General features: G+C 42.4%; 1 protein-coding gene across 11 annotated transcripts in view; it reads left to right on the forward strand.

Moving 5' to 3' along the window:
- The window catches only part of SBF1 (SET binding factor 1), a 412273-nt gene that overhangs the window by 118368 nt on the left and 276253 nt on the right, over positions 1–17652 (forward strand). For 8 of the 11 annotated variants that reach the window (XM_085870627.1, XM_085870637.1, XM_085870630.1 and 5 more), the window contains exons 3-7: positions 355–492; positions 1537–1650; positions 4755–4865; positions 6596–6619; positions 12820–12925. In XM_085870627.1, coding sequence (XP_085726753.1) covers positions 355–492; positions 1537–1650; positions 4755–4865; positions 6596–6619; positions 12820–12925 — 493 coding nt within the window. The remainder of the gene's footprint in view (positions 1–354; positions 493–1536; positions 1651–4754; positions 4866–6595; positions 6620–12819; positions 12926–17652) is intronic. The other 3 variants (XM_085870632.1, XM_085870634.1, XM_085870635.1) reach the window with 1 other exon arrangement.

Below are 17652 nucleotides of genomic sequence, written 5' to 3' on the forward strand. Positions count from 1 at the left end.
AGAATTGGATTGTCTTTCTTGATACCCATCTTTCATTGTTGTTTGAATGAATGGCATTGCTTTCCAGCTCGAAGTGTGCATTGAGAAAACTTCGATGATTACTAAACGGCAGAGCTATCTTGACAAATCTTTTCTTTATCATCACAGAATGCATGTAGCTTAAGGTTTAAGAACTTAAGCTTAAGGCTTAAGAACCCTAACAGCTTCCGTTTACTGCTCAAGTACCTTTTAAAATGATTATGATCGATGTTTTGTTGATTGGGATCACATATTTCAGATGTGTATCAATAAAATTTGACTTTGTTGCAGTATACTTCAGATTTGTTTCTTTTTTTTTCCTCTTTCTGTCCTTAGTTTTGCCAACCGGGTGGATGGCAGCTTTGTGCAGAATGGCGTCCTGCTTCCTTTTTCGTTGCAATGCTGACGGATATCGAATCGGAGCGCCACTTTTGTGCTTGCCTCACATTCTGGGAAGAGATACCAGAGCTCCAGGTGAGTATTTATTTATTTATTTTCATGGATTATTTTGATAAGCGTTTCCTTTATCCAGGAAGTGAATAAACGTATGGTGTTGTAATATTCTTCACATCGCAATCTAAATATGCTGTCATATCTTATGCAGTTGTGCATTTGCTATAAGCAGAGGACAGTTTTCTTTTCAAAGGTGTATATTTCTCTCTTTTTAATTTTTTTTTGCCAAGGACTCATGAGAAATAAGCAAACTGCAGGTTCTTCTGAAGGGGGAGGGAGGAGGGAGGATGGGGAGATAAAAGTCCCCCCTTCCCACAGTCCTCACCAGTTGTATTTAATACTCTATTTTATGCAGAACATTGTGATTGTTATTCTTAACATATTGTTCTTTTAATTAACAATCCTTTCACTTGTCACCACAATTTAGTTTGTCATCTCTATTTAACAGACCTTGGTTACTCAATAGAAAAACCTTGTACTCTTTTTTTTTGTTTGTTTGTTTATTCTTTTTTTTTTTTTTTTACGATTCTGCATTTGCTTATTTACTTTGGCGTTGGAAAACGTCCAACAGTTTGAGCAAGCTTAACACCTCTAACCACTATTATTCATTTGTTTGATAAAGATGTACATTTTGGCCATGCAATGATTGTGCTTTCGGACAAGGGAAGGAGTGATTTATTTTATAGTCTACGTGTCTGATTTTGCAGGATGCTAAAATATGCCTTTAAAGTGTGAGAAGCATTTTATTCATCACTTAATGCAGACCATGATAAAGCTTCCTGAAGGGATCATATTAAAACATTGATAAGTTGAAATTTTTATTTGGGGGTGGAAATGTTAAACATGCTAGAAAAAGCAACACAATTTAACCAAGCTGTTTTGATGAGATATCCGACCATTGTCAAGTTGTCTTAGTAAAATTTGAAGACTCGTTGATCTCGTTTTAGAAAGCTGAAAAACATTTTAGAGATAGCTTTAGCCAAACATTCCTTGCTGAGGTTCCTTTTTTTCCCCACCTTGTTTTGAGAGAGGAGTCTTTGTGCCCTTGTGCTGTGTTTGTATTAGAACGGCGGCAGAGAAGAGGCCAACGCTGATGATGACCACATGCCCACAATGCTTCGCTTCGCTCCCAAGAGCCTCGTTCTTGTCTCCCGACTCGGTCACACCGAAATCTTTCGCGTAAGCTGTTGCCACATCATCTTGACGCTGATCAGGCTGGTCCCCGCAGACTCCTTTGGTGCAATCACATTCCGTTTTTTTTTATGGAACCTCAACCAATTAAGATCTGTCATCTTTCTTTCATTGACATTTTACCACCATATGCATTTTGTCACCACCATGTCATCGCGCCAATGCTTTCTATAAAACAGCACTGCTCAAAATGGAAGCTGACAAAATGGTGTTTGTACTTTTTGTTCACATTGTGCTGCTCAGCACATTCTCTCTTATCACCAATGCATTTGGCTGTAAAATTTATTTTTGAGATCGCACTTGCACTTGCTGTACGTGTTCACCGTGCATATGGTGGTTTGTGAATAACCTTATTGTTTAACAGCCACAATTATTGTGGGTTGGCTGGGGGAAGCTTGGCCCAAGTCTTTCACAAACTGACTGGCCATGCCTGACGTTCGACTAAGTTTAAGGCAGGAATTATATGTCAGATCAGGACATTACAATATGTTAGATGAGGTCAATATATGTTACTCAATCATTCCCCATTCCATCGTTCTCCTGTCGATCAATGTTGTTATTGTCTCGGAGCGAGATCCTACTACGAAGGGGAAATCCCTAGCTTTTCTCTAACTCACCCGGACCTGAGGCCACCCACCAAGAGCGAATAACTTCACCACACAGTGGGTTGCAATGCAACTACGAACGCTAATCGAGAGACCAGGAGTCCCAGTGGTCCGACCGTCTAACAACCATTTAACTGTGGGTCCCATGCCCCCCCCCCCGCCGACCGAGGAACGCATCTCAGCAAATGTGCTACTTACCTTATTTGGTGATCTTGAATGCCGCCAAGTTGTTCCGCGAGCATACACCGGACCCTGCAAAACGAACTGTCGGAAATCTCAACCTCCCATGCTATCTATGTGCGGACAGTGCTGGACCAATGGTGGAATTGATGGACACTGACAGATCGGAAATAGATTCAACACAAACAGGTTCATTTGCACAAGAGGGGAGCAGGAAAAAGGGTAGTGGTGGGGGGGGGTGGAATGTAAGGGTTTTAATGGCACGGAGAAATGAGGGTTAAGCAATTTGTATAGCAATGAGGTCAGAGAAAGAGAGAATGTCCAGTGCCCGTCGAAAAAGAGCAGAACAAATGACGTCGTCCCTCAGGGAATAGTGTCCGGCTCCCATCACCGTCGTCCCTCGGGAACAGAGTGTCCGGCTCCCGTCGCCGTCGTCCCTCGGGGAACAGAGCTCCCGTTTAAAGAGAGCAGAACAAATGCTGGAAGCTTCAAGAATGTGCATGTCATTGGGCGGGACCTGCGCACAGATTGGCGTTCTGCTTCCCAAGCACAGCCCATTCGAGTTTCTGCAGCGACTCCTCTCAGTCGGGCCTTCTGGCTGTCTTAAGTGTCTAACCTTGCTTGCCACTGTTTAAGGCAAGTGAGCATTCGGCTTGTTCGAGGCACGCAGGGCCAAAGGCGCACATGAACGATCATGGGGGAAACGAATGGAGCCGATGCCTCAGGTCAATGCTGACCAAACATCGCCCGGGCGTGTGATAGCCATCACGAAGACTTCCAATGGGGTTGAGGATTGTGGGAGGAGGGATCTCCTTTAGAGCGGGGGAGTTTGAGGTTATGTAACTGTACTTAATTTCTTGATTGCCTTACGTGCGTGTGGAAAGAGATCATGTCAAACTACCGTCTGTATTAAATATAAGCACGTGTACTTACGTGTGGTGTGATGGGAGAGGAGAGAGGAAGAGAGGGGGGAGGAGAGGGAGATTAACGATAAAGGGAATGTAAGGAAGGGATCAGCACACACCCACATCAAATGGCTGCCAATGCCTTGCCTATAACCTTCCATGTGTAAAAGAAAAATCTCGGATGAATCCAAATCTACCCGTTCCAACGCAGTTTAGATCCCATTGACCCATCTGAAGGGAAGGGACTATTCTAAACATTTATTACGGAAATAACTACGCTGAAGGACCTCGGTGTTATGAGTTCACATTAATAATAGCAGTTTCTCAAAACCGCAACAATATAATATGTTGCTCTATCATTCTCCTGATGACAGATTTGAAAACTGTGCCTCACCATTCTGAATTCCCCAAAATATAATTTACTTCCTTGAGGGTATCCAACAACCTCCATCATGGAAAGTGGGGAGTGGTGGGGGGGGGGTCGGAGATTCCACATCTTACAAAAACTTATTAGAGAGGGTGATTAGTGGGGCAACTTAGCATAACAATTGTGTATTTTGTGAGGAAAGCACCAAATTTGGCACACTAGTTGCCTATCATATTATGAACAGATGTGGATATTGGGCCATCTCAAATTCAGCCACTGATGGCTGTGGCAGCCATTTTCCACTGCCATCAAAAATTTTGAGATGGCCCAATATCCAAATCTGTTCATAATATGATCGGCTACTAGTGTGCCAAATTTGGTGCTTTCCTCACAAAATGCACAATTGTTATGCTATATTTAGCTAAGTTGCCCCACTAATATTATTTTGTAATAACATCGACTTAACTTGAGGTCATTGTATCTGATTTAATGTCGGCACAGCCTTGGTCGGTGTGTGTGACGCGTCTATTAAATACGTCACTGTAATTCACCGGATCCAATTTTCTACCCCATAGCGACTGATTAAAAATTGTACTTTGAACAGAATTGACTGAAACTTTTGTGGTTATTAGAATTTTTACATGCAGAAGATGTGCCTCATGAAAGCTATGATCACCTATTATACACTTCAACATGGAGTTTGTGCAAGGCGAAACCACCCTTTGGGGATGGGGAAAGTTAAATCGCTACAACTACCATTGTGTGACCCTTAGTCCTCCTCTCAAGCTTGATTGCGATTGGATAAGTAACCACCGAATGTATCGCAGACAAACAGAGACAGGTGCCAAATTGTGTATTTTAGTAAGATTTCACTGGTTTTGGTATTTTAAGTTACAAGACTCAGTTGACTTTGCTACTCTTAATTGTGTTCATATGCTGTCTGTTTATATACTATGTGCAAGAGGTGGGGAAGTCCAGAAGGTGACACTGCTGTGGAGTTTGAAACATTTTGATGGATGTGGTTCCTTTTGACAGAACTGCTTGGGGCTCATATATGCCATCCATGTCGACAAGATTGGTGCTCCACTTGAGGTTGTGGTGGCTAACTTGGCTACTTGTATTGTCCCAGTTTCTGGAGGACTTCAGGTAAGCACTGATCCTTTGCCATTATTCATACTTTAATGGCTGCCACCATGATTTTTTTTTTTTTGAATTGCATCAAACTGTGAATGGAATCCCACTTTTTATATGTATTCATTGTTATTATTATTTTTTAATCAGTAAATGTTAATAACTTCGATATTTGATCACAGTCTCAGATCGTTAGGGGAGCTGGATTGGGGTGCGAATAGAAAGGGGACATTAAAAATGGTGTTTTAAAACTTATTATGATTCCATTAATGTGTCCAAAATGCAATTTGTGAAGCATGTATTTACATCTTTGCGAAAAACAGCCGTCTCTGATGTGGAGCATTCATTGGACAGTTAGCACTTGGGATTAAAATTGAGGAAGAACATGCAGTTGTGGTTTTCATGGGTGGTTGAATAGCACTAATAATGCAAGAGAATTGCATAAGTATGGTGAGAGTTGCAGAAGCCTGAAAATTTTAATCTATAAAAATCCAATGAAATGCTCAATAATAAATTGGTTTTATCCATCATCTATTAAAGACTAAAAATAGAATTCTGCCAAGCTTAATTGAGTTTCGAAGTGAGAGAGGGGATAGGACAATGGGGGGAGGGAGGATGACATGTCATGAAGCCTCGGGCTCCTTCAAAAGATGCCCGCTTCCAGCCTCTGGTTCCTTCAAAAGGTTCCTGCTTGCAGCCTCTGGTTCCTTCATAAGGCTCCCGCTTGCAGCCTCTGGCTCCTTCAAAAGGTTCCCGCTTGCGGCCTCTGGCTCCTTCAAAAGGTTCCCGCTTGCAGCCTCTGGCTCCTTCAAAAGGTTCCCGCTTGCAACCTCTGACTCCTTCAAAAGGTTCCCGCTTGCAGCCTCTGGCTCCTTCAAAAGGATCCCGCTTGCAACCTCTGGCTCCTTCAAAAGGTTCCCGCTTGCAGCCTCTGGCTCCTTCAAAAGGTTCCTGCTTGCAGCCTCTGGCTCCTTCAAAAGGTTCCCGCTTGCAGCCTCTGGCTCCTTCAAAAGGTTCCCGCTTGCAACCTCTGGCTCCTTCAAAAGGTTCCCGCTTGCAGCCTCTGGCTCCTTCAAAAGGTTCCCGCTTGCAGCCTCTGGCTCCTTCAAAAGGTTCCCGCTTGCAACCTCTGGCTCCTTCAAAAGGCACCCATTTCTAGAGTTCAGCTCTTTAGAAAGGTTCCTGGACTGCCAACTCCGAAGAGAGGCTGAGGGCCAGGGCTTCCTTCCGCATCTGTAGAGAAGCTGAGAGGTGACAGTTTCCAGCCTCTGCCTCTCCACAGAGGCGTCAGCCTGAGAGAGAGGTGGTGGCCCCCGGGCCTCGGCCTCTCCATGGAGGTGGTGGACTCCAGGCTTCGGCCTCTCTACGGGCGTGTGATGGCCTCTGGGCCTCGGCCTCTCTCAAACACAACCATATTCATCCATGGCCAGTCTCAATTTTCCCTCATCCAGCCTGGCCCTTTTCTAAAGCACTGTCTCACCCCACCGCTCACCCATTTTCTTGGGAGGTTCACAAGGAGATGATTACCCAAAGAATGTTGGGGGGTGAGACTGTTAAGGGATGTGGGCTGAAATACAGCTTGCACCTCCATCCAAATAACCCCCTGTGCCCCCTTCCCTCCCTTAATGCAATTGCACTTGCTCCTGTTACCCACAGTACTCTCCTCTTCCAATTGCCTGTCCCTATTTTTTAAAATTAATTTTCTCTTGCTCTTCTTCTTCCTTTCGTTTCAATTTGCCTTCCAGTCTGCTGAAGATGAACAATGTGGGGTATGGTGATGATGTATTTTTTTTCTGCTCATTTCAGTCATTCTTTCACTGAATTTTTGTTGTAAACGATGCTACACATTGTTTTAGAATGCTCAAAAAGCCTTTATTTTTCTTGTTTTAATCTGAAGAAATTCTGACTTTCATGAGTTGCAGTTCGCCTGCTGCAGTTACCTCTTGGCTTATTTGTTCTTCACATTGTTGCTGGAGAGGTTTCTTTGAGCTGATTACTTCAAAAAAAAAATGCTGCTTACTGTGCATATTATTGTATTCATTGTCTTAAAAAACATATCCCTTGCATGGCTCTTTTGCCTTTCATTTGCCTTCTGCAGTGAATGCTTTGCCTGTGTTGTTTCCGCACTTGTCATTTTTTTTCTTTATCTTGCATTTCCGAAAGATTCAATTGTTGTTACATTTGCTGTGTGTTAGAGGCATTTGATGGAGATGCTGAGGGTGTTCCTTTGGGTCTGCTTGGATGTTTTATGAAACAGGAATGTGTAAAGGTTTTTTTTCATAATGTGGAGTAAATTTTGTCAAGTCACATGACTTGTTTGTCATTTTGAGTACAGGGACTCAATTTATGCTCGAAATGCGTTCCTAAAAAAACTGAACGTAAAACGAAAAATACGTAAATGGAAAACTATTTTGTCGTAGGCATTATGTTATAAATTGAAGATGCATTTGTGGATGGAAAGTCGTGGTCATTACCCTAGCTCGAACTGAAGTAAAGACAGGTAAATGTGTAAATACAGTTCCTCTAACTAAATATTGAAGATATAATAATTAAATAAATCAACAAGTAATGTAAATGAATAAACCAGGAACAGTTTTAAGTAAATGTGTACGGAACACCAAAAGCTGTGGCGTGCAACGAGTGCCCAGGCCTGAGAGTTGTGGTTGGAGGTAGAGCGTTTTATGAGATGATGAGGCACTCAACACTAGTGCACTCAACCTTATTTTGGTGGTGGTGTTATTAATTGTTCTCAGTGAAGGAAGAAGGCTGAGCACTCGGCAATGTCCACCAAACAATCCCCAAGCTCTAATCACTTCACCATGTCCGTTCTCATATCCAAACTAATAGCTTTACGGGCCTTCTTTGTGGGAGTCTCAGGTCAAGAATTTGAATGCCGTTTACCACTCATGATGAAGGAATTTGTCACAAAATTACTATCAATGAAGGTCACATGATATCTTTCACAAGTACAGTACAGACCATGTGGGCGAAGGTGAGAGTTGTGGTGTGCTTACTGTATTTGTCATACCTCCACTTCTGTTGAGTGTCTGTGTGAAGTTAAAAAAAAAAAAAATTCCGCATGAAAAATGGAAACTCAAAAATTACGAGTCACAAATGGAAAATTGTTCAGTACCTTTAATATAAGGTGTTAAGTTAATAATGCGTAGATATAACCTTACCATAAATTTGCAATTGGTCACTGGCTGACAACAATACAAATTTTTATTATGGACTCCAGGTCTCAAAAATCTACATGTATTGAACAGACAGTTTCAAATGGAGCACCTCACTGCCATTAGAGCATTTAAATTGCATCAGATGTGCCAATAAATGCGAATTGTTGGTCCCAGCTTGCCAGCCTGATGACAGAAGACGACATTTACATTTTTACCCCTTCCATCCCGACGCCGTTTAGAATCCCGTGTGGGCACAGGCGACTTGCTCTGGCTCCATCAAAAGGAGTGAATGTAAATTGAGGACGAAATTAATTGGCTTCAACCGATGTGGTTGAAAGTATATTTTGGGTGCCATTAAATATGCTCTTCTTTTGTTCATTGGATTTCACAACCCGCATTGCAAAAGCCGTGGAAAACCCATTCAAATCTCAAGATTTTTTTTTAATGCCTCTGCTGACGAAGTCATTATGTTTTTGGGTTGTCCGTCTGTATGTCCGTCCATGCGACAACTCATGTAGAACGTTTTAATGATAATTATGATGCTATGCGTCATGTGGTGTGGCAGCCATGTTGGAAAAAAGGGGAAAAAAAATTGGACTTTTGTCTCTGAAATTGCTCCATGGTAAAATATTGAAATGTTGGCACATGTCAAGTACTCTCCATGGGAAATAAAAGTGTGATTTTCGATGTTATAATTGCATATGTCGAACGCTTTATCTGATCAGGATGAAAAATTTTGAGGGTTATCTCAGGCTAAATTGTTGGGGGGGGGGGGGAATTATTGATTACGTCATTGGATACGTGGTTTGGCAGCAATATTTTTTTGAAGCATAAAAACCTTCAAAAATCCTCTCTGAAATGGCTGGACAGATCAAGGGGAACTTTACAGGTATGATCGCTTTTCCATGAGGAATGGAAAGTTCTCCACCTATGACATCATTGGTCACATGGTTTGGCAGCTGTGATTTAAATTTTATTTTATTTTATTTTAATAATAAACCTTTAAAAACCTTCTTCTCCAGAACGGCTTAACAAATCAAGGGCAAACTTCACCCACATGTTCCCCAAGCCTTTCGGATACCAGGGTATTCACGAATATTTACTTGGTCACATGGTCTGGCAGCCATATTGGATTGAACGAAAATCTTTTTTTAAAAATCTCTCTTGAACTGCTTCATCAATCGGCATGAAACTTCACAATTATGATCTCGTAGTCATGGGGAATATATTTAAATTTCTGATTCATTTAAATTTCAACCTGATTAGATGCATTGTCTGGCAGCCAGAATTATTTATTGTTTTGAATCTGGGTTCAGGGATTTAAATCAAACTTGGCACAAGTATGTATAATGATGTGATAATGTGGGTGGAGGCATATCTGTCGAAGAGTGCCATTCTCATTTTTTAATGACATCTGGATTTAACGGTCATCAGGCATATCGTCGTCTTGAAGGGCACAGGGCGCAGGCAATCTCCTACATCGTCGAGAGCAAAGCCACACAGATGGGCACAGTGAATAGTGCTTGTTTCAATAAATCCAGGACATGCCGATGTCACCGTAAACTGCGTGTTCTTTTTGTGCCTTAAACTTTCCTAATGTACGATCCTTCATCAATCTGATAATTTTTACACCAAAAATGAAAGTTGAATTTAAGTAAAATTGCCATAAAATATATGAAACCTTGTAAATATGCCTTTTCTTGATAATTGATACCATGCATGAGCGATTCATTTTCATAAGGATTGAAGGTGTCAAAAATTAAGAGTTTGACTTCCCACATGCGATGAAGGTGACAATTAAGGTTTGAGAGTTTCTAAGTTGCTCAACTTACCACTGCCAATCAAAACTATTTTTCCTCTTTGTTTTTGTTTCCTGAAATTGCTGCACAAAACATTGAATCTTGCACAAAATGCAAAATAATTGCATACAAATACTTGGGGTTGGCAACGCTATGGTTGCAGGCAAGTATTAGCACCCCAACATCACAGCATTTTTACAGCACAGCGACATCGCGGTTATATAATTGGCTATTCTGTCCTGTGTCTTCTGTCACGTCTTCTGTCACACTTATGGCCGCCTACGTCCCTTTGATCTGAGGGCTATAAATAGAAATTTGTCCACGTCACAACTCTTCCGATCATGCATGGTAATTCACTGTCTACATTTAAATTTTATAACTGCAAAATTGTTTCATCATTCTTAACCTAGACTTTTACTGCCCCCAGCCGCGCGATATCGAAGTATTCAAGCTTCTTGTTTCTTTCAGGTTCGATAAAGTAGTGTTAAATAACCCATAGCTGCAATGAGAAAAAAAAAGTAAGATTGCACAAAACCACAGTTTTGGCAGATTTCAATCCAGCAGATCTCAACATTTCATACACTGGTGCACATGACTGTAAGGAGAAAGAGCATTTATATCTTGGATGCCCATAACATTTGTGCTTTCTCCAGGTTATTAAATAATTGTCTTCCTTTCTTTAATTTCCATTGTTGTCCATGTTGTGGCTGTGTTAGCACTCCTGCATATTTTTTTTTCTTCCACATTCCATCCTGCTTTACATACATATAATGTTTTATCTATTGAATCACTTGCTCAAGATTATTTTTCTTCTTTCATTTCTATTTTCCTGCCACTTCTGCCTTTTTTACCCTCTTCATACACCCCTGCCTTATTTTTGCCTCTCCTATCTTGCACTGCTTGCTAACCAGAGAGTGAGAGTGAGTGTCATACGTCCATTCATCCATCCATCCGTCCGTGTCCACAAAATCTGATCCCAAGATATGTCTCAATATCATTCAAGTTTCTCTCTTTAACTGGCTGGCAGATTTCCTCCATGATCGCACGTAGCACATTGGCAGCATTCTCCCCTATGTCAGATCTACAAAACTGTTACTCAAAGCAGTTGACTGGAACTCAACCTTTGAACTTAGCCTATATCTCATTCACTCAAACTACCTCTTTACTTTCATAAAATCTTCTGTACTCCTTTGCAAATGACCACCTTCTGCTAGACTTTCTTATCCGAGAAAGAGGCTGGCTGCAGCTGTAACATCATCTTCCCATTTGGAGAAAGTATGTTCGCCAATCACCTCAAACATGATGATTACTGAAAAATTACAGTTACCTTGTTTTTGCACAAAAACCACTTGGCAAACTCTCCTGTCACCATCCTTTGCCATGTATAGTCCATGGGCTGACATTTTCAAGCTGGCCTCATGGGATGCACATCTCTTTGGTAACCTCATGGAGCCAAGTGGCAAACTTCCAAAAGTTTTGGTGATGTACAAAATATTAATTTTATTTCATGCAATACAGTCTCTTAAATAGGGCCGATGTTGCAGTATATCTTTTTATATCCACAGTAATAAAACAGTTATGTTTTATATCCACAGTTTATATATTAAAAATGTTAGGGATGAGTGGAAGTCAATTTCCTTTCCGTGCTTTGTACCTCTCCAGCCTCTCCATCACGCACATTTCTCCAACTGGTGTTTCTTTACCCTTCCCTAAATTTCAGCTTCCTGCTCCTCTCACTCCTTTGTTTCCCTTTTCTCTTTTCTGTGGTGCCACATCCCCATGTCTCAAGTCATGTTCTTCCCTGGAAAGAACAGCAATACTCCACCGAAAACGTAAAAAGGCTTTAAAATACGCCTCCTCATGTCTGTCGAGTCATGTTAGGGTATTGAACCACTTCAATATCCTGCTGGTGTCGATAATCACTCATGACCTTTACTGTTTGGCATGAGGTTATTTTTGTTTTTTTGTCCTTCCTTCCTTCCTTCCACCTCTCACCCATTATTCCACTTGCACCTTTCTAACTTTTTATTTTTACCTCTGTCACCAAAGGTAGGCGGAGGTGATGTTTTCACCCATCTGTCTGTCTGTGAACATGATGTCTCAAAAAGTTATGGATCGATTTGGATGAAATTTAGTGTACAGGTTGAGTGTGTGATAAGGACCAATTGATTCGATTTTTGTGAAGATCCAGTTCCAGATATGAAAATTTATAAATTTTTAAAGTGACCACCATTGAGTGATCAGACCAAAAATGATATTTAGCATGATATTTTAAAATGTTATCGATGAGTTATGACAAAATTAGGTGGATGAGTTGGTTCGGTGACGACAACAATCACATTCGATTTTGGTTCAGGACCGGATCCAGATCTTGCCCACTGGTGGTATACAAAACATAAACTGTTCAGTCTGGTGGAGGTATGTGCTCTACAGAGTGTCGTTCTAGTTTTCTCTGCTATTCTTGTCTGTTTTGCTATCTTTTGGTTTAAACTCTACCTGTTTATCCCTCCTCCACTTGTTTTCCTTTCCTGCAGTGTGATCGAGTCTGTCTGTCTGTCTGTCGTGTTTGTGCACATGCATGTAGTATCATTCTTTCATACCAAGCTTTCATTGATTGTTTCTCTTGATTATCACTGTTTCCCTCCTGATTTATTACATTGTCATTTGAACTTTATTCCCCGCTGTCACACTGTGGTAACTATATTGCTCAAAATATTGACGTAAAAAGTCATGTGACTTGATGTTCATGCACTACTTCTATACTATACTGTCATGCCTTGACTGCTCTTCAGTAAAATAGTCTGTGGTATTATTGCTTTAAAGGATTCGTTTTTATTCTTCATTGGGTCAGAAAGCCAATTTAAAACACCTCTTTTTGGCCTTGTCGAAATATATTTTTAGCTTGAAAATAATTAACATTTTGATTGTTTCATGGATCCCTAATCTAGATTATAAAACAAATTGTACTAATTATCTTGCCATTTGCCTTGTCAGCGCGTCTTCTCCTTGGGTGCTGGAGACCGCCAGGTCGTGCTGCCACCTCTCAACAATGAAATCCCAAGCACTGGTTGCAGTGTTTTTCTCCTTTTCCAACAGCTTGGTAAGGTTCTTTATGATAAAAACTTTTTTGAGTACAATATATAGATTGACCTTTTGCTGAATTAATCATTGCTTTCATGCTATTAGTTTTGAGAGCCTTTGAGGCTTTTGGATGATTTGCGAAATATAATTTACCATTCACACTTTACTTTCAATTATGTTGAAAGTAAACCCTAAATTATAATGGCCTTGCTGTGATGGAACAAGGAAGTCGTCGGGGTGTAACTTGGCACCACCGTGGTACACAATGATTAAGATTTCAACTTTGTTTTTTTGATGTAAACTTTTTATTCCCCAAAAATGTTACACCATTATATCAACTCTTTTCTTTCCATTATGATTTCAGCTTTTTTGGTCGTTGTTTGTAACTTGCAATTGAAACTGTTCACAGAATTTCCATCAAAATTGGAGCCAAACATATAACAAAATCCTGCATGGTAAACGTGAGCATACCTCTGCTTTCCAATAAGACCCAAAATTGAGCATAAATCAAATGCACAGACAGCACAAGTGACTGTGAATCTTCCCCAGAATCTTCATCATAAAGTATCGGTGCTACACCTGACATGAACAATGAAATTCTTGAGAACATGAAAGAGACCAATCAAATACCAAACTCTGCTAAATATGGTTTACCAAGTTGAGTGTGTCATGGTGATCATTGACCTCCTGTATTACATCAGCACTACATCTGAGCTGGATTGTGCATTTAATTTTGGTATCCATATTACTGGCTACCATTTAGTTTTTAGGTCAGCGAGCTGACCTAATATAACCATTTGATGTCCTGTCTGTCTGTCTGTCCGTCCGTCAACAATTTTTATTTTTCTATCTCCTCCTAGACGTCTAGGCCGATTGAGTTCTAACTTGACACGATGGTAATACTAGTTGCTCTCTATAGATCGTCTGAGCCCTTTTTCGCATTTTCGCCTTGGGGTCAAGGTTACAAGGGTCATCAAGTGCAAAATGACCGATTGGTCGAATGGACTATAAGGAAGCATTGGATGGCTATAATGCAAAATGGGTTTCATAGGGATTATTAAGAAGATTTAATTCGACCAACTAGTTTCGCGTTACCTCTGTCGTTTGGCCCTGTTTTATTGGGCAACACGAGGTCCGCTGTCTTCAACACGGTTTCGTGCGGTTATTTTACGTTCAATTTAAATTCTGTTTTTACTTTTCATTGTCACTAAGGTTGATTAACACTCGGTTGCATCAAGTTTTGTGGTAATTTAATGTTTATATCCTCGGTCTGTGTGGAATGCATTGTAGCGAGGGGTAGCTTCCATGGGTTTCCATCCATTTCCATGCCATATTGTTACGAATCTGGAAGTCATCGCAGACAGTCAGCGATCCCCATAGTTCAGTTATTTTGATAAGTATGTGTTTATCGTTAGAATCCCTCCCTTGTGTCTAATGGGAATTTTGTGTGTGCGCTGCGAGTTATTTTTTAGTCAGGGTTTTTTGTTTTACTACAACAACAGCGGCACCGTCACGTCGCTCCACCGTCGCCATTACGCACGTGGCCTCAGGTGAGGCGGTAGGCGGAGCTACAATCGCCTCAGATCGGGACTCCACCCAGAAGGGTGGGAGTTGCCCCGCCTACGTGGGCCTGTCCAATGAGGGACGGCCAGCGAATCGCGTGACGCAACCGTCCAATCAGGAGGCAAGTGGCCAGGGAAGAAATCCCTCCCACCTCACGAGAGGAACGATTAACGGTTGGGGTGATGATTCTATCTGAGTCTGCCTCGCCTGGTGTCGTCTGATCCGTTTGAAAGCTTTTTCGGCCTTGATCGCCTGCCGCCTCCTCATCTCTTGTCTCGTCCGCCTTCGTGCTGGCTGGCGTCCGTCGCGCTATCCCTCATCCCTGGTGCTCGGTGCTGCGTTGAGGCGGTGGGTTCGAGTCTTGCCGGGCCAGTTTGACCAGACCGCATGAGGCGGACAGGTGCAAGTGCAGACTCTTGCCCTCAGCTCGCCTTCCCTCCTGAGCTGATGGGCCAAATAAAGGCCACGGCCACCATTTATTTTGGGTGTGTGCATGTGTGTCTGTGGGCCCAGTCTAAAAGTAGCAATTGTTTAAGTGCCTTGTACATTACTTGCATTTCTTCTCGATAGTCGGATTAACTCTGCACTTTTTGTGCTCCCCTGCCCCCATTATAAATAAACCCCGATTGTTCAATGTACCAGATCATTGTCTGTCACTTTCCTTCATTGGTTTAGCACGGTGCGTATTGGGAATTACGGAGGCCGTTTGTGCCATAAATTGTTCATTTGGTCTGGAACGGCCTTGGTAACTTCCGCTCGGTTCCGAGTCGGTACATGCGACTCAGTTCGGACAGAGTCGGCCGAGGCTGTAGCTTCCCCGGTAGCTCGAGGGCGTGAGTACTTATGAAAATTGGAATAGACAAATGGACCCTACCTCACGCCGTCAAAATATTGGCGACCACGGTCCTTTAAGTGACCCGTCGACTCCGGAGTTATCCGGGATGATGACCTTTCAATTCCGGTGTTCGGTGGGAGATGGCCCGACTGCTCCATCTAGCGGTCGTCCTCGCCACCGACTCCCGGCCCACAACAATATAACGAGGCTGTCGAAAGTTCTGGTTGATTTCTGTTTTCACTTTTGGGGCCTTCTGGTGTAGCTACACATTTTATTAAGATAATTTTCTTGCAAATCCGCTCAGAAACACACTTTTCATGAGGAAAATATATTCAATCCAAAGAACCGTGAGACTGGAAGGGACACCACATGCTTTCCGTTCACTGTTTCACTTCGTAACCTGTCCTCCTGAGGGACTGCTTATTCGTAGTGTCTGTGAGATTAATGTTTATATTTTAGATGGTTTGGGGATGTGCTCTACAAGTATCTGAAAGAATTCCGGTGAAAAACGGACGTTTTATGATTTTGTTCGGGCATTTCATCCAACGACGAGCTGACTGGTCAAGTGACGTCGTGCAGGCAGGAAGTGATTGAGCTTCTCGGTGGCCCAAGGGTCCTTTGTAGTTGGGGTCCAGCTCTGTCCTGGATACAGCCATTAAATGCATATGCTTAGAGTATTTATTTCGCGGCCATAAACGTGGGTTTGAAATTTGTATAATGATGTTGGGAATGATTCCAAGAATATGGAGATTTTTGCTTCGAGCTGCCTCACGTGTTTATTTTAAATTCAATTTGAATTCCGTTTTCACTTTCTGATGTCGCTAAGGTTGATTCACACTCGGTTGCATCAAGTTTTGGATCTGAGCTGACCGTCAAACCTGCTCGGGTGTATTTTTTTATAACTGGTAACTGGTAACTGGTCAGGTCAGGTATAGGATCATGCGCCGCGGCAGAGCGTCACTGCATCCACTTTCCGCCAATACTCCAGGGGCCTCTGTCTGGCCATCCCCCAGGGAGATGCCTCGCCCATCCCCATCTCCTTCAGATGCCGATCAACCTGCTGCAACCACGAGGGATATGGTCGGCCCATTGGCCTCCTTCACTCATGAGGCTCCCTCGCTCAGTTTTGGTGGCACCCCACCAAGAATCCTCCAGATGGCATCCTGATTCATTGAATCAAACGCTTTGCAGAGATCAACATAGGCTGCAAGCAGCCAATGCCGAAACTCTCGTCTGCATTCGGTGAGGACCATAAGAGCAAGGATACGGTAAATCATTGACCTCTGGTGTAACATCTGTCTACTCTGGGCGCTGGTGCTCAAGCAGATGGTGGCAAACCCGATCAAGAATTATCCGAGCAAAGACCTTGCCTGGTACTGAGAGCAGCGTCACCCCTCAGTAGTTGTTGCAGTTTTAGCAATCACCCTTCCCTTTGCAGTGAGGGACAGCAAGGCCCCTCTTCCAGTTTGTTGGGAAGATGCCTGTGTTGCAGGCAGAGAACAGAAGTGCATGCAACAATACGAGTACAGCATTTCCACCAGCCTTGAGAAGTTCATCATGGATGCCACAGATCCCTGGAGCTTTACCCCATTTCAACCGGTTCACCGCAGCCTGTGCTTCCATAAACAAAGGTGGATTACAGTTGATTGGAGGATTTGCAATAGTTATTGTGATACTCCTGACATCCATCTCAACAGCTGGTGGATCAGCCTTGTACAGCCCCTCAAGGTAACTCGCCCAGCGGGCCTTCACTTCGGACTCCTCTGTCATGAGTTCACCACCCTCTGTTCCAACTGCAGTACACTGAGGGATGGGCTTGGAGGAACGCAATGCGTGAATTCCCCTGTAAGCAGGACAAGAATCAATTGACCACAGGTGATGCTCTCGGGTCTTCCAAGATCAGGGTGTGTATCGATGGTGCAATTTTGTCAAATTATTAGTTTGAGTTATGGTTGAGTTTGTTGCTTTTTATCAACAGTACACATGATTTCCTTTATGGCACTCCTGGAAATGTTTGATAAGGGTACTTGATGCCAAAATGACAGCGTTCCAAAGTGTGCCTGTCAAAATCCGAATTTATCAGTATACGGACACGAGTGTCATTAACACCAACAAACAACATGAACAAATCGCATGTATATTGAATTATTTATTTTTCAGTTGTACCCTCAGTCTCCAATTCTGTGTATTGCACACCGCTAAATTCTTCTTCAGACCGATTAGGCCTTCCTGATCTTTTCGATTCCGTCTTTCTTCCCTCTTTCTTTCTCATTCCAGTTGCTTTCTCCTGCATTCTTTTGCAGCAATGGATCGTCCCGACTCTAATGGCGAATCCAGCTGTTCCCGAG

Source organism: Eptatretus burgeri, chromosome 2 (genome assembly GCF_056783735.1).
Source record: "Eptatretus burgeri isolate ZD-2024b chromosome 2, Ebu_testis_v1, whole genome shotgun sequence".
Lineage (NCBI taxonomy): Eukaryota > Metazoa > Chordata > Myxini > Myxiniformes > Myxinidae > Eptatretus > Eptatretus burgeri.